Consider the following 22,690-nt stretch of genomic DNA (forward strand, 5'->3'; position numbering starts at 1 on the left):
CATAGACTTCAGGAAGTACTTGGCGGGCAATTTGAAAGCATAGAAATTGGTCAATAAATTCATTGCATTTCAATATTCATATAGAACAAGAAAAAAAATCAGTATTTCTTAGTACACAGGTGTGCACACTACACCCACATAAGACTGCACACAGTAAAAACAGCAGGGATCTGTAGCCACTGAAAGCTGCTGCTGTGTATAGTGTGGCTGTCTAGAGAGAGAGGCTCTGTTTTGTGTCAGCTCAAAAAAAATATATATATATTTTCTGAGAACATTGCAACATACAGACCCTCAGGCTGCCATTTGACCTTGAAGGTATTCCTTCATAACATTTTACTTCACCCGCTCGCTCTCTCTCTCTCTCTCTCTCTGCAGCTCTCCACCAATCGGTAATCTCAGAATTAAACATCCCGCCCCTCTGCCACGGACTGCACTACGTTTAGCCAATAGTCTGTGAGAAGAAGCGTGCCGTCATGGACACAAAACACGCCCTCGTTTCTTCTGACACATGAATTGACTGTCAGCTGTTTCAGCCAATCATCTCTCAGGGTCATGGTCCATCATCCAATCATAACGCGTCTTTAAAAAAATAGGCGGGGCCCTAGCGTCACTCACTTCTTCTTCTTTGGTGCTACCGGATTTAACTTCCGGCTGCATCGTCCTCTGGAAATTACAACGTGAGTAGCTACTGTTAGCTATGTGTTTTACGTAATAAGAGGCTTAGCTGGAAATATAGTAACATATTAGCTGTTTTTTTTAGCAGTTGAAATCTCACAAAGTGATCTTTGTTACCCTATACTGACATTAACCGTTTGTTTTAAGCCTGTCAGCTTCTGGTTGGAAGCTAGCTAGCTTAGCTAACTTTTTCATGCAGGCTTGTAGGTGAGGAAGGTTTCATTCAAAACATTAGCGACATCTTATAAAGAAAACCGATCGTTGCAGAAACCAGAAACCTAGTTCCGTCACGCAACGTGATGGTATTTTATCATTAGCAGGTCTTTCTAACCTGCTGCAGCTCTATCTTCATATGAATGAACATTAGCTGTGTGAAAGGTTAAAGGGGCACTCCACCTATTGTAACGTTACGCGTGAAGATTAGTTTGCTTCTTATGGGATGTAATACTGGGCCTGAGGCCTGTGACACAGTTTGTTTAATACCTTCTTTGGCTCTGAGGGGAGCTTTCAAACTTCTGAGAAAATAGCCCACTATGATGTCATCAGGCTGTGTTGTGTTCTTGTTATATAAGTTAACGAATTTACCAGTTTCTGACTTGTTAATAGCAGTCACGTCAACATTAGGTGTCTCTGAAAAGCTTGTATATAACTAACGTGGTGTTTAAATAATGTAAAAGTGCCTGAAAAAGCTAGTGTGATCATTCTCGTCGTTTAAGGTAATTAAACAAAAAATAATGAATGACAATGCTTTATTGTCTGCGCACTGTATTTTAAACCCTGACACAATCATCTTGAGATGTCGGGTGACTCTTTACTTTCGAACCTATGCAACTCACCAAGAAGCAACTTGATAAACGAGCAACCTATTTCTTAATTGTTATACAGAATCCAAATGTAAACAGTGCCAAAAATAAATGTACTAATTGATTTCTTTTTTCCTTTGTACTGCAACAGCTACACAACAAGTCCTATCTTAGCTGATCAGGGCATGAACACTGTATCAGTGATTTAAAATGTTTGCATTACAAATTGCACAAGTCGCACTGTTGGGTTGTTTTATGTGTGTATTTTGAAAGGATAGCTTGTACATTTTGTTTCTTAAATTCTAGAATTTGCAAGACCCCCAATTTATAACTTTACATGTTAAATTGCTCTACATTTTTGTATTATCTGGCCTGCCTTCATCGATAACACTGCTATTGATTAGGTATAGTGCGGCAATTACCTACATCTTACTCTCTCGGGTCACTCACACTCTCTCTTGCTTTATCCCCTCACTTCTTTCTTCCAGGATGGGCAGTGTTTTGGCTGCCAGCTCCCCCAACCCCCCGCCCCCTGCCTCCAGCGGTGCCGCCACTGCTGCCCCCGGGTTGACGGTGCCGCCAGGCTTTGGGATGCCTCCAGTCTCCCCAGTTCTAGCCCCCACTGGGGCAGCCTCAGGACAGGAGCAGGAGGATGATGCCCCTTTGCCTAACCCCGGTGCATTCGATGAGTGCCATCGCAAGTGCAAAGGTGAATAGTCATAATTCAAGATGGTCATAAGAAGCGTGGTGTGCCTTCTTAAGCCTCAAATCAAATAAGAGTACACTAAATTATTTATAACCTGGTTTTATCTTTGTTATGGTTCAATTCTGCATCTGACTGCATCCGTGATTTTCTTTTCAGAGGTTTTCCCCATGCAGATGGAGGGCGTCAGGCTAGTCGTCAACAAGGGCCTTAGCAACCACTTCCAGGTCAGTTAGCTTTCTTTTTACATTACCCACTCAAACTGGAATGGTTTTCACTAACTTTTAAACCAAATTAAGCCTACATTTTCAAAAACTCAAGTTTTCCTTGAAGATTTTAGTCTGAACTTGATGTTCCTTAAACCCAGGTTTCTCGGGTCATTGAGACCAAAAGAATCAAGTGCAAATGGATATTTTAGCAATTCCACTATGGATCAGACCAAAGGAAGGGAACTGCAAATGTGTACAAGGTACATTTTTAATAGTGATCCTTTCTAAACTCTCTTTAAGGTGAATCACACTGTGCTGCTGAGCACTACGGGAGATTCCACCTACAGGTTCGGCGCTACATACGTCGGAACAAAGCAGATGGGTCCGGCAGAGGTACGCTGAAGTAATCAATGTGAATTACATATAATAGGTGTTTTTATATATATTCATTATTTATGAACCGTAAAACAAATGCTGGTTTTGGTTCAGTTTTTTCCAGTCATGGTTGGAGACATGGACAACAGTGGCAGCCTTAACGCCCAGATCATCCACCAGGTCGCCCACGGAGTACGATCCAAACTGGCCTTCCAGGTAAAGTTTCCCCCTGTTGGACCTTTTTTTGTAACTTACTGCTGTTAGAACTGTAATCTGTTTCTACTTTGAGATCTTTATTCTATTTTATTTTCAATACAAAGTTTGTCCACCAGAGAGCAACATTTCTTTTTTACAATAGATCTTAAGGGGAGACACTCCAAGTATAAACATCATTTTTCATTTTTCATGGCTATTTTGCTTCTTTCAGACCAATCGAAAGAAAACATCCAAAATTCTCTAACACTTCTATATGCAAAATTACCAATTTCATTCATATCTATATTCTGAAGGTTTTTACAGAGGGGTTTGTTCATAAATAACCCATAGCCTGATTTATACAACATTTTATGACTTAAACATGAAGAAAATTTATTGTTTTTATGACAGTCAACAGTGTTTACTCATTTATGCCGTTCTAGAGAGATATTCAAAATCCCCTCTGCAAAAACCTTTGACTCTAATATGTCAACAAAATGAAACACAAATTTGGAACCTGGCTTTATCCAGTGTTCAGATTTCTGTTCTGGCAATTAATGAGAATTAGCACATATTTAAAAAGATAATGACTCATTTGCCTATTGAAAATGAAATGCCAGAAAACCTGCAATACAAAAATTAATTCAAGAGGTCAAAACTCCAACAACAGTGTAGACAACATCTTAATTGTTTTAGACCAAAGCTTTTCAGCTTGTGGCCTTCATCAGGGTAAACATCATCATCATCATTGGATGACTCTGACAGAGGCCACAAGCCGAAACAACACAACAGACTTTTTCCCTTCTTCACCTCGGAAGTAGGTGAAGTTGTGGAAGAATACCCGACTCTGTTTCACAAAAAAGAATTGTCTTAATGTAAGTAATCAACTGGGAAAGTCTCACAGTGATGTCTATTGAATAAAATGTTTTACCTTTCTTTCCAGTAGTGTCTCCCCTTAAACAAAAATGTTTTGTTGATGTTATGTGTTGATTTTAAAAGATGATAACCAGCTGATGTGTATTTGTCAAATTAAAATAATCTCACTGAAAATCCGATTTTTTTATTTTATTTATTTTTTTATTTTTTTATCTGACAACTATCTATCAGTTTTGACCCCCAACATAACTCTGTCACGTCCTCAGACACAACAAAACAAGTTTGTGAACTGGCAAGGCGACGCCGAGATTAAGGGAGAAGATTTTACTGCAACGGTTACTCTTGGAAACCCTGATGTCCTCGTCGGCTCCGGTAGGTCTCCAGTCCACCATGGGGTCGTCCGAAGACTAAACTCACTTACTATCCTGAAATGTGTTAGGATTATTTGATATTGTCACTGTCTAATTTAACCACAAAACAGATTAGTTCTGAACTTGGCCACCTCATGCTCATTGCTGTTGTCCACCTATCAGGTATTGTTGTAACACACTACCTCCAGTCCATAACGCCGGCTATAGCTCTGGGAGGGGAGCTGGTTTACCACCGCAGGCCGGGAGAGGAGGGCACCGTGATGTCTTTTGTGGGCAGATACACAGGTGAGACGCAGGTTGGGCTCAATGACTCTTTTTTTTTTTTTTTTTTTTTGTTTGTTTTGTTTCATTTGGTTCAACCAGTATTGACCTGACCTCTCTCTGTGCAGGCAGTAACTACATCGCCACGTTGACACTCGGCTCAGCGGGAGCTCATGCTTCATACTATCACAAAGCCAACGAGCAGGTAACTCTATCTCTGTGAACATACAATGAAAACAGTTTGCAGCTTTTGATTGTTGGAGCAGTTTAGATGATTTATAATTTCCTTAACTTTACAAAGCGTATTGTCCTGTGCAGTAAATCCAACGTCCCTTTATCATCAGATGAAACGCGTTACTAAACGCTCCTGTTTCTGCTGTGCTGAAGTTATTTTTCATGAACCTGCTTCCATCAGGATCTAACTTGTCTTCTGCTCTCCAACAGTTGCAGCTCGGCGTGGAGTTTGAGGGGAGCACCCGCATGCAAGACACCAGTGTGTCGTTTGGCTACCAGCTAGATGTGCCTAAAGCTAATTTACTGTTTAAAGGTAGTGTGTTTACATCAGCATTCATCACCATGGCAATCCTCCTGAAACAGGGAGCTAAAATTATATTTTTTGCAGCCAAAAGGCTTTCACCTGTTAAACTGTAGAGTTGATTAATGTTTAAAAAAAACAGCAGCTGAAATGTTTTTTCCTGGTTTCGGTTTATTACCTCCAGGCAAGTCAGCCGTGACAAATAGTCAATAAGCAACGTTCCCAAAATATTGAGCTATTCCTTCAAGAGCCGTTACTGTGTTTGGCATTAGTTGTGAAATGTCATGCAAACATTTTTAAAATAATTTTTAAATTGATTTTAAAATCAACAGTTTTCCAAGAGGCGAGAATCCTGAGAGGGAGAAATAGTCATATTACCACAGAAAACCAGTGATGGAAGAAGTACTCTGATGCTTCACTTAGTAAAAGCAGTAATACTGAGTATTACTCCGGACTTAAAAAAGTACCTATTATAATATATCGTCATTTATTAGATTTCATATTTTGCATAATTATTCTAAATCTTCAAAGTAACTTAAGCTGTCAAATAAATATAATGTAGTCAAAAGTACAGTATTTACCTATAAGTAGAAGTGTGGAGTGGGGTGAAATGGAAATATAGTACAATTAAGTAAAAGAACCTCAAAATTGTAGTTAAGCACAGTATTTGAATAAATGCACTACTCAGTGCTTATTTATCAATGTTTTCTTTTTATTGAGAATGCCTTTTTTTAAACAAATGATGAACAAGGAAGAACACAGGCATAAAAACATATATGCTCTTTATGGAATCTAATATTCTGTCTCCTCGCCTCCTCCAGGTTCCGTAGACAGTAACTGGGTAGTGGGTGCAACGTTAGAAAAGAAGCTGCTCCCTTTGCCGCTCTCTCTGGTCCTCTCCACCTTCCTCAACCACCGCAAGAACAAGTTCCAGTGCGGCTTTGGTGTCACCATCGGTTAGAGCGGCTGAGGGGCGGGGTCACCGGCCCACAGACCGACCTCACAGAACGGACAGACTCACCACGGACGAGCAGACTACTCCATGTACAATGCTGTGTGCGTGTATTTGTGTGTGTGTGTGTGTGTGCGTGTATTTGTTTGTGTGTGTGTGTGCGTCCATCATCACGTTACTGGTTTCAGAAGGTAATAAGGCTAGAGGTAAATCAAATCAAATGCGTTTAAATCCTGTAAGATTGGTCGCCTGAATGATCAGAAGTGAAACAAACAATGTGATTGGTCAGGAATTTGTTGTACTGCGGACTCTCGACACAAATCAGTAGGCAGTAGAAAGATGCATAAAGAGACATTACAGATTTACAGAACTCCTTGTTTTCTTCATTGAGTTCAGTGCCTGTCGCTCCAGTCTTGAATTTTATTCTAGTTATTTTTTTTTATTTTTTACTGTAAAGTCTGTCTCGGCGTGCGGTGAATGAAATCGTTGTTTGTTTATAGGGGATTTATTGGTACAGACCAGTTTACCAGCCAACACTGCATGTCACGTTCAAAGTCCATCACTTGTTTTGTTGCCTTTTTTATGTTACATACATATGAAACAGTATATATATGACCTGTATATACCTCTTGGAAACTGATAAATGCCATTTCTTACAAAAAAACAAACTTGTTTCCTTCCGTCGATCTGGTCTCTGCTTGAGTGTGAGTGCTTTTCATAAGGAGGGCTTAATCCGTTTAGATTTTATCATCATTCATCCCAGATACCTCAGAACATGAAGATTAAACTCTCCAAAACTGTATCTGGCTTTAAAGTCTGTGTGAACCCTGTCAGCTAAATAATAGAGATTGAGATAACTAAACCAGGGAGGTGAGGTACAGGTGCAGTTTAGTCAGTGGTCACAAATCAGTTCATCCTTTGAAGACGTAATTTGTTTTCACTAGTTCTTTTAGATGTAGGAATGAACTCCAGCTTGTTAGGGCTTATGGTCCTTTTTAAAGAGTTTTGAAATAATGTGAAGCAAACTAAAGAGCATGTGAACTAGATAAATGAACATATTTTGATATCAGGATTTAAAAAAAAAATAGGGAAGATGGTCTTATATGTGTAAATATATTTGTATATATGTGTGTATATATATATATACATGTATGTATATGTGTATATATATGTGTATGTATATATATATATGTGTATGTGTATATATATGTATATATGTGTGTGTATGTGTATATATGTGTGTGTATATATATATATATGTATGTGTGTGTGTGTGTATATATGTGTGTGTGTATATTTCTATATATGTATATATAATTATAAGCAAAAACAGGTCTTGCACTCTTGGAGAACAGTGTTGTAAACTAAAACTGAGTGAACAAAATAAGAAAAGAAAATATGTGGGCCCCTGTATGCATTTCAATAGAGTTAGGAAATCAAGCATTGGTTTAAAGGTATGTCCTCGGCTTAATTTGAGTGACTTGTGAAATGCATAAAGGAAGAAGAATTCCGGTTCGAAAAAATATATTTCCTTTTTTTCATCACTTTTGCACAAATCGTTTTATGGAATAAGACATGACATTTTTTCTGTGTTTTTTAGTGCAGCTTTATGAATTTGCCTTTTTAATTGTCATAATATAAAAATGTTTTCTGTATGATTCTCAAATAGTAATTAGTGTTGCATGTTAATTAAGACACCATAAGACTGAACTTGTTTGACAGATTTTTATTTAGTTAAATATTGGGTCACTTTGAAATAAATATTTGGTTTGTGGAGGCCTTGAGGCTGATGGAGGCATCTGTTTACTGGGTGGTCTTGGTGAAGGACTCCCACAGAGCAGTCAGCTGAGCCTGCAGATCCTGAGCGCTGGCGTCCAGCTTGGTCCTCAGCTCCTCTCCCCTTTGAGCCAGGTTCTGCTGGATCTCCTGGGTTTTCTGGGTCAGCTGGGTCTCGAAGCTCTGGGTCAGGGGGACCATGCTCTTCTGAAACTCCTCCAGGCTCTGCTCCATCTTCTGCTTGATCTCGGTGTAGGGGACCATCTGGGCCTGCAGCTCGCCTGCTCTCTTATCCAGCTGCCCCTTCAGCTCCTGGCTCTTCTGCAGCAGGACGGCCTTCAGGGCCTCTAGGTCCATGGCCTCGACATAGGGGGCAGCGTCCCTCTTCAGTTCCTCCACCTGCCTCTGGAGGTCAGCCACCAGCTCCTCAGTGAAGGGCCTCAGGTTGGTGCTCACAGCGGTCACATCCTTCTCCAGGCTAGCCTTCAGCTGCTCGGCCTCCTGGTAAAACCGAGTCATGTAGTCCTGGGTCAGAGGAGCCACCTGGGTCCGCAGAGCAACAGCGTACTGATTCACTGTGTCAGCACTCTGAGAGATCATGGTGCTGACGGAAACAGAAGAGAAATTATTATTATTATTATATTATTAAATTGAAACACATCGTATGTTTCTAACGTCATTAAGCTTCTTTAACGCTCTTACTTCACTTCCTGTCCCAGCTCAGACTGCCTGATCTGCGTCAGGGAGTCCTCGGCGGTGAGCGTTGCTTTAGCAACGTAGTCCCAGAAAGCATCTTTCACCAAATCCAGATTGCTCTTGGGAGGCTCCTGCCACAGGATGTTGGCATTGCAGACTGTGGATAAAAACAGCTGCTTTAGCAGAAACCCAAACCAGTTGTAGTTTACTTTTATTTCATAGAAAGAAATTTACTCACCAGAGAAAAGTGCGAGAACCACAAGTACCTTCATGATTGAATTTGACTCTGTTGGTAAAGAAAATAAATGTACAATAAAAAAAAAAATGTATATACTTTGACACTTAATTTATCTATGAAGTGTTTTAATAATAATGAAATATGTTACCTTTGAGAGAGGCAGCTTGTTTCTTCTTCACTCTGGGTCTGAAGACTTGTGTTGTGCAGATGTCCGTTAAGACTTTTTATAGCCACATTGAAGGGTAAAGTCCTTCTCTAGTCGCCCCGCTGGACAGATTCTTGTCACTGCTGTCACTCCACGTCATATATTTAACTGTCATCGAAAGTGAGTAAGCTTTTAGCATTTACAGTTCCCTCATCTCGAAGTCAATTGGTTTTTGGTTAGATACCTGAAATAAAGAGTTAAGAGATTTTAATGTTTTGTTATAGGATCTTGAAGCTTTTACGTGTCTTGTTGCCAAATAGACTCGAAAACACCATCTCGCCGAACCCCAGGCTGACTTTAGCTTAGTGGTAGTGACCTGAAGTTATGTGACCTGAAGTCATGCGACCTAGGCGTAGTTCTTTTATGGCCTAATGTTGCAGCATTAGCATCCCGCTAGAGTTGCGTTTGTGTCAACCTAAAAAGTTTGGATCTACTATTCACCCTCTTTTAACTCTGTGTTTGGTCTTCACCAACTGCTAAATGCTAAACGTTGTTCATCAGCTAGTCGCTAACTGTGTTTGTTTGCAGTCTGATGCGGAGCAAGAGGTGTACAGTGTGCTTTTAGAGCTAAAATGAAGGTTTATTAGAATGCTGAGACTGATCCAAAACAGTAAAGTAATGTTGAGGGCTGTAAAACAAAAACAAATGGTAATAATGTACTAGGGGAGTTTTAAACAGTGGTTTGCTCAGGCACCACGAGGGACAGGGGTAAAACAAAACAATAATATCCCTTTTCTAAATCATTTTTCTGTTATGTACGTTTGGAATTTAAGGTATTCCCTCCTGTAGCGGCATTCTTCTCTCTGTCTGGTGATCCACATTACCACTACTGTAACAGTCTGCGTATTTGCAATGAGCTTGACGCGATATTATTCTTCAGAGGCAGTAACTCCATTTTAAAAGTTTACTCGACAAAAAACAATGTTACAAGATTCATTCTGTGCTCAACTTGGCACTACGGTCAAAAAACTGTCTTGCTCCGCAGACTGATTAACCTCAACTGAGGGCTATTGGCTATGACGTCGTCAGTAGCGTAACTAAAGGAGCATTTCAACATTTTTCGTTACTATATAACTGAACACATCTTATGAAGTCTAATATGGCTCTTACACCTCCTAATGCATCTTGTGAGGAAAACAGTATTGACTGCGACATCTTCAGCTTCAGCCACGCCTCCTTATAATTGGCTTCATGGTTGCTGAGTGCGTCACATGAAAACAGTTGGATGTTTATCAGTAGTTTCACCTGAGAGAAAGACTTTAGCTCCTTCGTGTTATCAGTTTGTCCAGAAGTAATTTAAGGAGACAACCTTCTTCAGTAAAGATTATCTGCAGGTCTGATAACCCAACTGGATCAAAGTCCTGCTCCCATTTCACTGACCTATAAAACCTCAAACAACAATAGCCTTTGTTTCTAAGCTGAGAGCATTCATGTGGTTAAGATGTATGTTTACTCTATAATGGAGTAATCACCCAAAACAATGGAGTAATCAACAGAAACAATGCAGTATTTGCACTGCAACAGTCAAATAGAATCAGCCTCATTATCTTATCTGCTGTCTTTTTTTACTCCTCAGTGTCACTGAGATGTTACATAATGAGTGACCCTAATTCGAGTGAGTGCCTTTCCACTAGAAACAATTAAATATGATATAACATAATGATTATGATATTATACTGTATATATTATTTGCAATAATATATATATAAATTTGTTTATATATTTTTTTTACTTTTTAGCTATGCTAGCAGCGTGGCTCTATAACAGTGATCATGTCAGTTGGTCCGTCCACCACATTAGTCCAGACTGAGAAATACCACCAGAAATGCATTACCTTGACATTCATGGTGTCCAGAGGATGAATCCTGCTGACTTTGGTGATCCTCTGACTTTTCCTCTGGTGCCACCATGACGTTGACATTTGTAGTTTTAAGTAAAGTACACACTAAACTAAAACTGATGAACATGGTAAACATAAAACCAAGTAAACATCAGCAAGTTAGCATTGTCATTGTGACCAATTTAAAATGCTAACACACTAAGCCAAAATTGATGAACACGTTAAACATCTTACTCGCTAAACTTCAGCATGTTAGCATTATCATTGTGAACATGTTAGCATGCTAACGCGCTAAACTAAAACTGATGAACATGGTGAAAATGTTACCTGTTAAAATGAGCATTTTGGCATTTTCATTGTGAACTTTATGTTAGCATGCTAACAGTAGCATTCAGATCAAGTACAGCCTTGAAATTCTGCCAGCATGGCTGAAGAGTCTTTTTTAAGTTATTATCATTATTGTAAATTAATTATTAGGTCTAATTTTTGGCTCCTGTCTCTGACAACAATGCCAACATCAAATTTTACTTTGTCATTTTAAACACAGGAAACAAAGCTTTCTCTCAGAGCTAGGGCATAAAACCTGTAAGTTAAATATCTTTATTTTTTTTTATTTGTGTCACACATGTACTTTAGTTTCAATTTGACATTTTTTTGTTTTATTTCCGATGATAGACCCTGAAAGTGTTCCACAAAGACATGACACCAATTACTAGATATAAACCACATATTTCTTGTTCTGAAATTTGTCTCAAAGATGTGTAGTGACATGTAGGCTACATGAGGTTTCATCAGACAGTGATGACGTTGTAGTCCACTGTTTCCACTGTTTCTGTGATGTGGAAGCAGCAGTGACAGCATGGCACTCAGTGTTGGACTTTGCTCCTGCATTTCCTCTATAGGACTCGGCTGCCTATATATACTCAGCCATGAGCTGTACAGAACCCACACACACTGTATCAACAGCTCACTGACTGAACAGTAAGCATCCACACAGGTAAGACGCCGGCAGGACAATGTCACTATTCAGGTTATCATAATTAACCACAAAGAGCTAATTTTGCATGTTTCTTCTCAGCAGCAGTCATGAAGGTCCTTGTGGTGCTCGCCCTCGCCGTTTTCACTGGTGAGAAAGTTTTGTAATTTATGTGAAATCAACATTGTTTAAGTCGGAACAAGAAGTATTCAACGTTCAACATGTGGCAACAAATGCGTTTAACTTGGCTTTCTCAGCAGGTTGCAATGCCAACATCGTGTGGCAAAACCAGACAGACCGCCAAGTCAACATGGTGAAAGATGCTTTCTGGGACTACGTCGCCAAGGCAACCTCTACAGCCGAGGACTCCCTGAAGCAGATCAGACAGTCCGGGCTGGGAAAGGAAGTGAAGTAAGAGTTTTAAAGTGATAAAGACGCATTTATTAAAGCCTTAGAGGAAATTCAAGCCCCTGAAAACATCAAATTCTGAAGTATTTCTCCAAAACATTAAACATTCATAACCAAGAAAACATCAGTAAGTTACTGTTTATCAACTCAGAGAGTGTGAAGAAGCAACAAGAGTTTTCCATGACTGATCTCTTTTTGTGTCTCTGCAGCACCCTCATCTCCGATAGCACTGACGCCGTCAACAAGCTCACCGACGCTATCAGGATTCAGGTGGCTCCTCTCACCCAAGACCTCATGTCTAAGTTTACCCAGGAGGCCGAGCAGCTGAAGACTCGTCTGGAGAAGGACCTCACTGCCTTGGGAACCAGCCTGAAGCCCTACGCTGAGGAGCTGGTGGCTGACCTCCAGAGGCAGGTGGATGAGCTGAAGAGGGACGCTGCCCCCTACGCCGAGACCATGGACCCCGAGGCCCTGAAGGCCGTCCTGCTGCAGAAGAGCCAGGAGCTGAAGGTGCAGATGGATAAGAGCATGAGCGAGCTGCAGGTCCAGATGGTCCCCTACACCGAGGAGATTAAGGAGAAGATGGAGCAGAGCCTGGAGGAGTTTCAGAAGAGCATGGTCCCCCTGACCCAGAGCTTCGAGACCCAACTGACCCAGAAAACCCAGGAGATCCAGCAGAACCTGGCTCAAAGAGGAGAGGAGCTGAGGACCAAGCTGGAGGCTGACACCGAGAACCTGAAGAGGCAGCTGACTGCTCTCTGGGAGTCCTTCACTAAAATGACCCAGTAAACGGATTTAAATCCTAACTGAGTCTATGGGATGGATAAAAAAGTGCAATACCTCATTTTCTATGTTTTTATGTGACTGAAAGATGCTCTGAAAGGAATTTTGTCAATATTTCCTCTATTGGATTTCTGTTTACTATATTCATCTGTGAAACAACAATAAATAGGATAAAAATATTTTGTGGTTAATTTTCTTTGTATTCATCAGTTTAACTTAATCCAGTAATGCAACTATGTCTCTCCAAATTTTTTCAACAGAGATAATCTCACATAAATGAAAGCAACTTCATGTAACTTTTTTAGAATGAAGAGTTGAATTCCTAAGCAGGGAAACACATACTGATATCAATTCTCTCAGGGGTTTTGCCTCTGCTTTTTGTGTTCTAGTGTGACCAGGAGCTACTGTTAGCTAATGTTTGCAAAAAATAGATGTTGCTGTGTAACTGTAACATCAATGAGTCAGAGTGTTGACTTTACAACTCTGCTCTACTTGTGCAATTGTTAAGCTGCTTCTCAGTATTTGCTGCTGTCTCACTATTGCAGCCTTAGTGAGCTCAGTGGCTGCTGTTCAGCAAATCATACTAACACAAAAAGGCAGGGCAGCAACACGGACAGAGAATGTGCAAATTAAAAAGTGCATCAAGCAACAAATAGCAGCTGCCAAAATTGTTAGAGCTGAGGGGGAAGTTCCCACTTCTGATTCACAACACGAACAACAGGGTTGTGGAACATAACGTCCCATTTTGCTGCGAAAGAAAAACACAAAAATCCAAAACAAAACTAAATTATATGTGGAGGATGAACTTAGGAGTCTAAAAGCTTGAGCAAAGAAGCTCCCCTGAAGTCTGGTGGTGCGGCAGCTGATACTTCTGTATCTCTTGCCGGATGGCAGCAGGGGAGACGGGCTTTGGTTTGGAATTGTCTTTCAATATCCTTTGAGCTCTTCGCAGGCACCTCTTGTCACCAATATCGCTGATGCTCAGTAGATGGGTACCAATGATGTTCTGGGGAGCCCTCCTGTCCTGGGCTGTCAACATCCAATGGCAGGTTGTAATGTTTCTAGTCAGGATGCTTTCTACTTTGTAAGCATTAACTAGAACTTGGCACAACTTGGTAGATTTTTTTTGTATCCTGCAAATCATCTCACAGCCCCGAGGTTAGGATCCAGTGCATAGTCAACAACACAAAAACAACATTTACCTTATACATATTAAAGCACTGAAAGCGTTCATATAGTGCCAGCACATCCTCTGATTGGTGTTAATGTCATGTCTGTTTAGGCCAAAAATACCTCTCCACACTTGTAGATTGCCCCTCCTCCTCCACCCCCTTTCCCACAACACTCAGTGCAGGGAACACTCCTGAGGACCTTTTTCGACTCTGTGGTGGCATCAGCCATTTTTTATGGAGTGGTCTTCTGGGGCAGCAGCATCTCGACAGCCGACAGGAAGAGACTGAACAAACTTGTCAAGAAGGCCAGCTGTGTGCTGGGGTGTCCACTGGCACGGTGGAAGTGGTGGGAGACAGGAGGGTGATGGCTAATCTATCATCCCTGATGGACAACACCTCCAACCCCATGTGGGACACCCTGGCAGCTCTGTACAGCTCCTTCAGCCACCGGCTGATTCACCCCCGGTGTGTGAAGGAGAGGTACCGCAGGTCCTTCCTTCCTGCTGCTGTCAGGCTGCACAACCAGCTCTGCTCCCAGTAGACCACACAACACTAAAAATCTGTGCAATATAAATACACTGTGCAATATAATAGTTATTCTGTCTGTATATATAATATTTTAGTTATTGTGGATTTTTTACTTTTTGTTTACTTATTTAATATTCTTTACTGTTTTTACTGCTTATTTGCTTATTTATAAATCTTGTTTTGCACTATACTCTATGCTGCTGTAAATCCTGTAAATTTCCCTGCTGCGGGACTAATAAGGGATTATTTTATATTATCTTATTTTATTTTATCTTATCTTATTTTACAGACATTAAGTATTTCATTGATTACCCCAATCTGTGTGAAAGATATCTTATAATAAAAGTTCTATAACTGATAATCTGATGGTGCAGTGATTTTTATTAATTTTTTTGTCAAAAAACTACACTCAATTTAATTTAAGGAACTACACAAAACTGTTAAATAAAGCTGATATACTGCTGATCCAGAAGCCTTGACCTGATGCAAACTCTGATCAGATATATTTGGGTGCTCCAAATTTTTTACCTCTGCTTGCATGTGTACTTTCGGTGTACGACTTGGAGCCGAAAAATACCACACACACACACACACACACACACACACACACACACACACACACACACACACACACACACACACACACACACACACACACACACACACAGCAATAAAAGATGACAACAACGCAGTTCATGCTGGGAACTTCGCACTCAGGTCAGCGATCGTCCTGTAATTTATTGGATCGGATTAAAGTCCCCTGAACTGTATAAATACTGAGAGACGTGCTCAGTCGTCACAGATCTGGATCACTGAAGTAAGTCTCACAGCTTTTCTTTTACAGCTGGTTGGTCTTGTAATTTTTACTAGTGTAAAGATTTTGATTAAATGAAAAAGTTACGATCAATCATTGCATTTTATTTTTTTCTTTCTTATTTAAAATCTTGAAATAAATGTTCGATGGCTGAAATTCTGAGCTTTCTGTAAGAAAACTACTACTGAGTTGATATCATTTAAAACTATTTATTATATTTTATTCCAGTTATCATCATGAAGGTCTTTGCTGTAATCCTTGTGCTGGCTGTCCTATCAGGTGAGTACAAAATGTCTTCTTAGGGACATGTAAAGAATATATGTATATATATATTTTTTTTTAATTATTGTGCTGTTTTGGTCAAACAGATGTAAGTAAAAAAAAAAGTACATACATTTAAATAAAGAAAATTATACACTAATGTGTATTTAGGAAAAATAGACAAAAAACAGTGACAAAAAAACCATTTACTGGTGGTAAGTTACCGACCGCTGAAAAGTTAGTGTATGACAATCTGTAAAGGAAGGAAAGAAAGGAAAGACAGACAGGAAGAACGAGGAAAAGACAGTAGGAGGGAGAGACGATAAGAATGAAAGCAAGAAAGAAAGAAACATATTGAGATTTCTATTTTGAAAGTCTTCACCACTCACAAGCCCGCCGTAACTTCCTGTTAATGTTGGCACTTTTATTTTGAAAATACAGTCTACTGGCTTCATTTAGTGTGAGAGTTTGAAAGATCTCAGACTGTTCTAATACTACCATTACTACTTCTACTAAAAGTACTACTGCTACTACTACTACTAAACTACCACTACTTCTGCTACTACTAATAATAATAGTCATAATATTTTAATAAGACAAAGAGCTATTAAAGTGAATAACAGTCAAATGTTGTTTCTGAACATGTGAGCCATATGCAGGTCATAAAGTCTGAATATCTGTCTTTGGACATGAAGTCCAAATATGGGTCCAAGATTTTATAAATTGGTATGTCCTTTATAGGGGAAGAGAAATCCTTAAATGAAAAGACACTTTGCAGCCACTGATTTAACAAAGAAGGTGTTTTATCCGTAATCCAACGGAGAGGATCTTCCGTCTTGTTTTCCAATCTGCGAGATTTGTCTGAAGTGAATATCTGAGTTTATTCGTGTCCTCCCAACTCGTAGGCTGCCATGCGAGAAGTGTGCCTCAGGACGAGAGGAAGAACCCCTGGGAGGAAGCGGTCGACAGGTTCAACGATTACTTCACGGACCTGAACTCCAAGGCCGACGAAGTGGTGAAGGACATCAAGAGCTCGCAGATCAGCCGAGAACTGGAGTGAGTCCATTTGCGTCACAGTAATGGAAAGCTATCAGAGTAATACATCAGTTTATTTGCACTTTTGACCTTTGTGGGTGAATATTTTATCATGTGTGGTATAAATAACCATAACTGCTTTGTCTGACTGTTACAGCTCATATTTGTTATATCATTAGTGCTTTAATCTGCACCACTTCCTCAAGGAAACCTTTTAAATCTATTCTAGGATAGTAAAAGTATCGCTGCCCCTTCACAACTTGAGGTAGAAATAGGACTTCTTCTCTTGATGTAGTATTTTTAGATTGTGGAAGTATTATCTAAAATACCTCTAAACACTGGGACTAACCATTATTTATCTGTCTGTTTGCCTCCTCGTCTGACCTTTTGGAGTGAGTAGGAAAGCATTAACACAATGTTGTTTTTAGACCTCAGCTTGGTTACACAACACACATTGTGTCCTCAACTGAGAGCAAGGAGGTTAATAATCAGCGTGTGTCAGTGAGATGACACATGTATAGAGCTGCTGACTGAGACCTGGAGTGCACGCCGGTCTCAAGTCTGCTTCTCTGAATTGTTATGTGGACTTTAATTGGTTCAGTCCCAGCCACTATTGAATCTTCTGTAAACTCTTCAGCTGAAATCCTCTGATCTTTGCATTGATTTCTTGGAAATGAGTGGGCTCAGTACAAACTGTACTGTGCTTGCTCTTGACCCCCTTTGGTTGCAAAATATTCATATACACCACCAACAAAAAATCTCCCTTCCCCCTGCCAACAGCACCCTGATCCAGGACAGCATGTCCGAGCTGGCCATGTACAAGGACGACATACAGACCAAGCTGGCCCCCTACACCCAGGACTCTGTGGAGAACCTGGGCAGGGACCTGCAGAGGCTGACCAACAAACTTGGCGACCACATGAGCGAGGGGCGGGAGCAGATGGAGAAGTACGGCCAGGAGCTGCAGACCATGATGGAGCAGAACGCCGACGACGTCAGGGTCAGGGTCTCGGCCTACACCCGCAAGATGAAGAAACGCCTCAACAAGGACACCGAGGACATCAAGAGGTGAGTGAAACCCACTGGAGCAGGGAGGCGTTCGCTGGAGGCCGATGGGGAAATCTGTCCAGATAGTTTCTCTAAATTTATCGGCCAAACTTGTAATTGTTTCATTTCGTAGGTGCTTCCCTATATACTTTGTCCTAATCTATGTTTTAATACTAAGTCAATTTATTGTCTCACGTGATAAATCCTTTCCTCGTCTCAGACGCGTTACTGAATTCTTTGAGGAGCTCCAATCCAGCACCTCTAACAACATGGACGACGTGAGGACGCGTTTGGACCCTTACTTTGCTAAGGTGCAAGAAAACGCCCAGGCCAAGATCACCACCCTCAACGATCTGCTGAAGTCGCAGGCGGAGAACATGAAGGACAAGATTCAGACCACGGCCGAGGACATCAAGGTGCGCTTTGAGAAGACCGCCGAAGCCCTGCGATCCACCCTGGAGGACAAGATGGAGGAGCTGAAGACCTGGTTTCAGCCTTTTGTCTCTATGATCAGCGATAGCATGTAGAACCTCTAATCACTTTCTGCATTCAAAACCACCTCCAGAAACATTTTCATAATTAAAGTTATTCTTTGTTTTATTACAAATGTCCAACACAGTCTGAATGTCTGAGTGTCACTGAAGGCCCTTCAATAAAAATAAAGAACAACTGCTCACAGGTGTGTAGAAAATCAGTCGTCAATAATGTCACCATTTACACACTTGCCTCAATTGTTTGCATACATTATTTGATTACAAAAAAATGTTCTCCTTTTTTAGGGTTAATATGCTGAAATCTACTCAGACTGCACTGGGTTTGTTTAATTATCCTGCAAACCAAAAATGTATGCTATCAAAAATAATGTCAAAGATGCTATACAAATTATAATAATAACATATAAACTTGAGACAGAAAACAACCTGGTCAAATGTTCACTCAGTGCACATTTACACTCTCATTTGAAGGTAATCTTGTTTAAATCTATTCCATTGTATTTATGTAGCATCTCAATTGCATCTCTATGTCTCTCAACATGGTGACGACAAGACTTGTATAGCTAACAATGCTAACAGAGCTAACCGCCATATGAGAGCTGTGGCCACAAGCTAGCCAGTTGGTAGACACTCACATGCACTCTTCTTTACATAAACAATCGCTGTTAGCTGCTATGTTTAAGCTCTGAATGTTGTTTATTGCTCCTTTAAGTCACTATGTGTAGGTTTTGACCTTGACTTTGGGGTGAATGCGCTGAACGTTCTGCAAGCCCGACTGTGGCTGTGTGGCTTCATGCCCTCTGACTTTTTGTGAAGACTGGGTTGTGACTGTGTTGCTTTTTTAGAAGATTAGTTATATAGAGGATTTTGTGTTCTGGGTTTTAGCTCTTCTGTTTGTTATGTATCATGTAATTCAGTTTAGTGTTTTGGTTTTATTATTTTGGTACTCTCCACCTCTTTCCTCTCAGTTAATTTTACTTCCTGCCTGTGTGTGATTGTCTGCTCTGCCCAGATTGTTTCCACCTGTCCCTCCTTATCACCCTCCTTTCCTTGTGTCTTTGGTCTCTGATTCAACTGCTTCCTGCCACCTGTCTGCTGTTTACTGCACTCCTTTGGACACTCAAGATGTAAGCCACTTTCAACAATAAGTCATTGAACTTTCCCTACTGCCTCCTCATCAATCCATCCGTGTTCTTACAGTCAATTGTCAAGCTCTGCAATTCCCTGAGACTGTCACAGTGTGGTTAAAACAGTGCCATAATACGCTACTCAGGTAAGAGCACTGAAGTGATAGTTAACTTTTTTCAGTAAAAGTAGGCTAAGGGTGAAAAGGAGACACTCAGGGAAAATAATAATATATATATATATATTTTCTAAATATGCATTATCAATGCATAAATCGGTTAAGCGTGAACCCTATGGGATTTTTCAAGGAGCATTCAACTGAATGTACAAAGTAAAGGTCTTAATAACCAGAGGTTATATACAATTTATATTTGCGGACCATTGTCAAATTCACACTATGCAGCCTTTCTGGATAATTCCGAGCATCTGTTCCATTCATTTTTCTTCATCATGAAATTTAAAAAACTTTTCTCTTTTTTCGATTTTCATAATAACCCAAAATATGTCTGGAACAGTGGACAGAAACACTTCTAAAACACTACAGCATGGTTTGGAAAATGGTGAGCAGTTATGTAAAGTTGATTGTTTGTGTGTAGTAGGTTTGTTTTTTTGAATCGGCTAAACATGCAAAACCACTGGTGTGGCTGAACAGAAAAGAGGCTCAATGTGAGTTGTGGATTTGTGTGACCTCAAAGTAAAATGCACTATTTACTACTTTTTATTAGAACTTTTCAAAAACTTAAACAGGGAAGTGCAATGTTTTCACCTTCAGGAACCTCCTAATCCACACATACTTTAAAATTCACAAAGTTGATCTGATGGTCAGTCACTGGTGGGTTAAGATAAAATAAGATAAGATAAGATAATCCTTTATAAATCCTGCAGCGGGGTTAAGGGCCTCTAGTCTAAAATAGTGACTTTAAAATGTTCAAGAAAAACATTTAGTTTTTTTCATTTACAAAACTCAACAGGTCTATTGGGGTAAAGGACTGATGAAATGATTCCAGACAACGTTGTTAGCTTGTTACCCACAATGCTACTTTACTGTCACTGTTAACACATGATCTGCAAATGGTCAGAGAAGTCATGAACTGGTTAGTAAAGCAGCTTGGTCCTCATATAATTATGGAGTAATGAACATCTTTCCTCTTCAGTGATCGGCCATAGTGGAGCGGATCCAGTCAATAAACTGGCAGACCTGTGGAGAATAAAATGAATAGAACTTTAAAAAAAACATCAGGCTTTAATTAAACATTGCTTTTTCTAACTCTGTAATACAAAATGTGACAAATGAATACATAAATATGAAGTGACTGAATTATTTATTAATAAAATAGGAAAGAAGAAATAAAATTCCAGTATATCATGTAAATAGTCATTATTGACAAAATGCTCCTGCCTGTGCAGACTACAGTACTGACATATATTAAGAGTTAAACTGTGTACTCTTTACACAGAAAACTTGTACTGAGCATCATAGAACAGAGGTCTGTTGAGTGGACCCACCTTGGCGTAAACCCCGGGGCGGTTCTCCTCAGCACAGCCCCATCCCCAGGACACCACGCCCTGCAGCTCCCCGTTACACACCAGGGGGCCCCCAGAATCTCCCTGATGGAGAAGACGAGGACAACAACACTGTCATAAACAATCACAGAATAATAACAAACATGCTGACCGAGGGACAAGTGTTGGAAACATTGGACACTGCTTCTGCAAGTCTCTTTCTGTACTCATCTTTACAAATAAGTGAATAAAATAAACATAATAATTATAATGAAAGAGTAAGTAAAAATGAGACACAAAATCGGATTTGATTAAAAAAAAGATGTCATTTGTGAAAGCATCACGTACCTGACAGGAGTCCTTTCCTCCCTCGATGAAGCCAGCACAGAACATAGAGGAGGTGATCCTGTTTGGGTAGGAGCGTTCACAGTCCTGCTGGGACAGGATGGGCAGATCCAGGCAGTGCAGGCATTTCGTACAACCGACTGGGTCCCCAACACACACACACACACACACACACACACACACACACACACACACACACACACACACACACACACACACACACACACACACACACACACACACACACACACACACACACACACACAAGGAATCAGAGATACATTTTAACAGGCCTCATCCTTCAAATCAAGAAGTGATATTTGACCTGTGACGCTGATAAAACATTTTTCTCCTTGAACACAACGTCCCTCCCCCAGACTTACAGGGGCTCTTGGTGGCTCCCCATCCAGAGACCAGGCACTGGGTTCCCGCAGGGGCACAGCCGGAGGGCAGGGCGATGGGCTGGACGTACTCGTTGATCTTGGCCGGCTCGGCAAGTTTAATCAGCATGATGTCATTGTTGATGGTGTAACGGTCGTAGTCCGGGTGGCGGACGATGACAGCTGGAGCGATGAACTGCTCGGGGCCGTCCTTGTAGCTGATGTGGTGCTCGCCAAGACGCAGCTCAATGTCCTCACCCCTGAGAGGCCACAGTGGGTGGAAAGGGACGGATGAGCTCATGCAGATGGTTAGAATGTCAATGGGTGTTGTAGGTCTCCATCCATCCCTTACTTACTTATAGCAGTGTGCAGCAGTAACGACCCAGCGGTCACTGATCAGGGTTCCACCGCAGTAATGCCAGCCGTTGTTGAGGGACACCTGCCAGGGGACGGAGTGGTCCCTGCACTCGTAGCCGCCAACGATCTTATCATCGAAGCCGAGGACAGCTGTGTCAACCACAAAGGAAAAGTGTGTGAAATGAGCACATTGTTGTTTGCCTGACATCTGGATCACACATAACAATGCTCAAAAGTCTGGCAAAGGTCATGACCCCTGAAAGATGCAATACACCTTAAAACATTTCTAAAAGTGAGCATGCAAAGAAAATACCTTTTTAAAATCTATCTAGCATATAGATAAAAATAAAGATAAAAATCAAACTCACCACTGGTGCCCACCAACACAAGCAGAGAGAGGAGCAGCATTATGGCTGTGGTCTATACGTTTGCAGACAGGGAGGCGGCTCATTTAACTCCTCGGATTTAAAGTGTTTCCCTCGACACGTCATCATCAGCTGATAATCAGGGACGACCCATAAAAGATGCCAGAAAAAGGAAAAAAAACCTCAAACACATAGTGTACGTATGGGAACTGTGACAACTGACAAGAGCAGACAGTGCAAACAGTTGGTGTAGCATGACCATGTAGGATGGGAAATGACAAGCTGTCAGTGGAACTAAGTGTTCTAATGTTTGGGTTTTAAAATGTGTTGGTTATGTCTGCAAAAACAAGCTTGTGTGCAGTAATAACAGCATCGTCTATCATGGAC

General features: G+C 40.7%; 5 protein-coding genes across 9 annotated transcripts; 3 read left to right on the forward strand and 2 right to left on the reverse strand.

The window, feature by feature from the left end:
* Positions 1–616: 616 nt before the first annotated feature.
* On the forward strand, positions 617–6,613 carry tomm40l (translocase of outer mitochondrial membrane 40 homolog, like). 2 transcript variants are annotated; one of them, XM_054606114.1, is made up of 10 exons: positions 617–677; positions 1,967–2,187; positions 2,341–2,408; positions 2,691–2,783; positions 2,880–2,981; positions 4,103–4,208; positions 4,370–4,492; positions 4,597–4,673; positions 4,913–5,015; positions 5,825–6,613. In XM_054606114.1, exons 2-10 carry the CDS (start codon positions 1,968–1,970, stop codon positions 5,962–5,964), a joined length of 1,032 nt encoding a protein of 343 aa, XP_054462089.1. In that variant the 5' UTR covers positions 617–677; position 1,967; the 3' UTR covers positions 5,965–6,613. The 2 variants fall into 2 exon arrangements, with proteins under 2 accessions (XP_054462089.1, XP_054462088.1); XM_054606113.1 differs by lacking the exon at positions 617–677 and adding an exon at positions 804–882.
* Positions 6,614–7,704: 1,091 nt separating this feature from the next.
* On the reverse strand, positions 7,705–8,844 carry LOC129097605 (apolipoprotein A-IV-like). The gene is made up of 4 exons (XM_054606506.1): positions 8,814–8,844; positions 8,666–8,713; positions 8,434–8,584; positions 7,705–8,335 (listed from the first exon to the last, which is right to left on the reverse strand). Exons 2-4 carry the CDS (start codon positions 8,697–8,699, stop codon positions 7,759–7,761), a joined length of 762 nt encoding a protein of 253 aa, XP_054462481.1. The 5' UTR covers positions 8,700–8,713; positions 8,814–8,844; the 3' UTR covers positions 7,705–7,758.
* Positions 8,845–11,648: 2,804 nt separating this feature from the next.
* On the forward strand, positions 11,649–13,048 carry LOC129097101 (apolipoprotein A-IV-like). 4 transcript variants are annotated; one of them, XM_054605828.1, is made up of 4 exons: positions 11,649–11,707; positions 11,792–11,836; positions 11,944–12,097; positions 12,304–13,048. In XM_054605828.1, the coding sequence occupies exons 2-4, from the start codon at positions 11,797–11,799 to the stop codon at positions 12,881–12,883; spliced, it is 774 nt and encodes a 257-aa protein (XP_054461803.1). In that variant the 5' UTR covers positions 11,649–11,707; positions 11,792–11,796; the 3' UTR covers positions 12,884–13,048. The 4 variants fall into 4 exon arrangements, with proteins under 4 accessions (XP_054461803.1, XP_054461805.1, XP_054461806.1 ...); XM_054605830.1 differs by having other exon boundaries at positions 11,947–12,097; XM_054605831.1 differs by having other exon boundaries at positions 11,669–11,707; positions 11,789–11,836; positions 11,947–12,097.
* A 2,296-nt stretch (positions 13,049–15,344) lies between these two features.
* Positions 15,345–18,412, forward strand: apoea (apolipoprotein Ea). The gene is made up of 5 exons (XM_054605827.1): positions 15,345–15,394; positions 15,620–15,670; positions 16,558–16,708; positions 17,468–17,755; positions 17,955–18,412. The coding sequence occupies exons 2-5, from the start codon at positions 15,628–15,630 to the stop codon at positions 18,259–18,261; spliced, it is 789 nt and encodes a 262-aa protein (XP_054461802.1). The 5' UTR covers positions 15,345–15,394; positions 15,620–15,627; the 3' UTR covers positions 18,262–18,412.
* A 1,691-nt stretch (positions 18,413–20,103) lies between these two features.
* Positions 20,104–22,602, reverse strand: LOC129096765 (trypsin-2-like). Its single transcript, XM_054605400.1, has 6 exons — positions 22,307–22,602; positions 21,938–22,088; positions 21,585–21,841; positions 21,205–21,341; positions 20,860–20,961; positions 20,104–20,551 (listed from the first exon to the last, which is right to left on the reverse strand). The coding sequence occupies exons 1-6, from the start codon at positions 22,344–22,346 to the stop codon at positions 20,504–20,506; spliced, it is 735 nt and encodes a 244-aa protein (XP_054461375.1). The 5' UTR covers positions 22,347–22,602; the 3' UTR covers positions 20,104–20,503.
* Positions 22,603–22,690: the final 88 nt, after the last annotated feature.

The sequence above is a fragment of the Anoplopoma fimbria genome, chromosome 10, assembly GCF_027596085.1.
Source record: "Anoplopoma fimbria isolate UVic2021 breed Golden Eagle Sablefish chromosome 10, Afim_UVic_2022, whole genome shotgun sequence".
Classification (NCBI taxonomy): domain Eukaryota; kingdom Metazoa; phylum Chordata; class Actinopteri; order Perciformes; family Anoplopomatidae; genus Anoplopoma; species Anoplopoma fimbria.

Excerpts from the sequence above, each read along its gene's own strand:
- tomm40l (XM_054606113.1), top strand. Across the intron at positions 4,209-4,369 it reads TGATGTCCTCGTCGGCTCCG|GTATTGTTGTAACACACTAC; the intron begins GTAGGTCTCCAG and ends TCCACCTATCAG. Across the intron at positions 5,016-5,824 it reads AGCTAATTTACTGTTTAAAG|GTTCCGTAGACAGTAACTGG; the intron begins GTAGTGTGTTTA and ends CGCCTCCTCCAG.
- LOC129097605 (XM_054606506.1), bottom strand. The coding sequence starts at position 8,699 with ATGAAGGTACTTGTGGTTCTCGCACTTTTCTCTG. Across the intron at positions 8,585-8,665 it reads GGTTCTCGCACTTTTCTCTG|TCTGCAATGCCAACATCCTG; the intron begins GTGAGTAAATTT and ends TTTTATCCACAG. Across the intron at positions 8,336-8,433 it reads GAGCTGGGACAGGAAGTGAA|CACCATGATCTCTCAGAGTG; the intron begins GTAAGAGCGTTA and ends TGTTTCCGTCAG.
- LOC129097101 (XM_054605828.1), top strand. The coding sequence starts at position 11,797 with ATGAAGGTCCTTGTGGTGCTCGCCCTCGCCGTTTTCACTG. Across the intron at positions 11,837-11,943 it reads CGCCCTCGCCGTTTTCACTG|CAGGTTGCAATGCCAACATC; the intron begins GTGAGAAAGTTT and ends TGGCTTTCTCAG. Across the intron at positions 12,098-12,303 it reads GGGCTGGGAAAGGAAGTGAA|CACCCTCATCTCCGATAGCA; the intron begins GTAAGAGTTTTA and ends GTGTCTCTGCAG.
- apoea (XM_054605827.1), top strand. The coding sequence starts at position 15,628 with ATGAAGGTCTTTGCTGTAATCCTTGTGCTGGCTGTCCTATCAG. Across the intron at positions 15,671-16,557 it reads TGTGCTGGCTGTCCTATCAG|GCTGCCATGCGAGAAGTGTG; the intron begins GTGAGTACAAAA and ends CCCAACTCGTAG. Across the intron at positions 17,756-17,954 it reads GACACCGAGGACATCAAGAG|ACGCGTTACTGAATTCTTTG; the intron begins GTGAGTGAAACC and ends TCCTCGTCTCAG.
- LOC129096765 (XM_054605400.1), bottom strand. The coding sequence starts at position 22,346 with ATGCTGCTCCTCTCTCTGCTTGTGTTGGTGGGCACCAGTG. Across the intron at positions 21,842-21,937 it reads ACTGCTGCACACTGCTATAA|GGGTGAGGACATTGAGCTGC; the intron begins GTAAGTAAGGGA and ends GTGGCCTCTCAG. Across the intron at positions 21,342-21,584 it reads GGGAGCCACCAAGAGCCCCT|TCGGTTGTACGAAATGCCTG; the intron begins GTAAGTCTGGGG and ends TTGGGGACCCAG.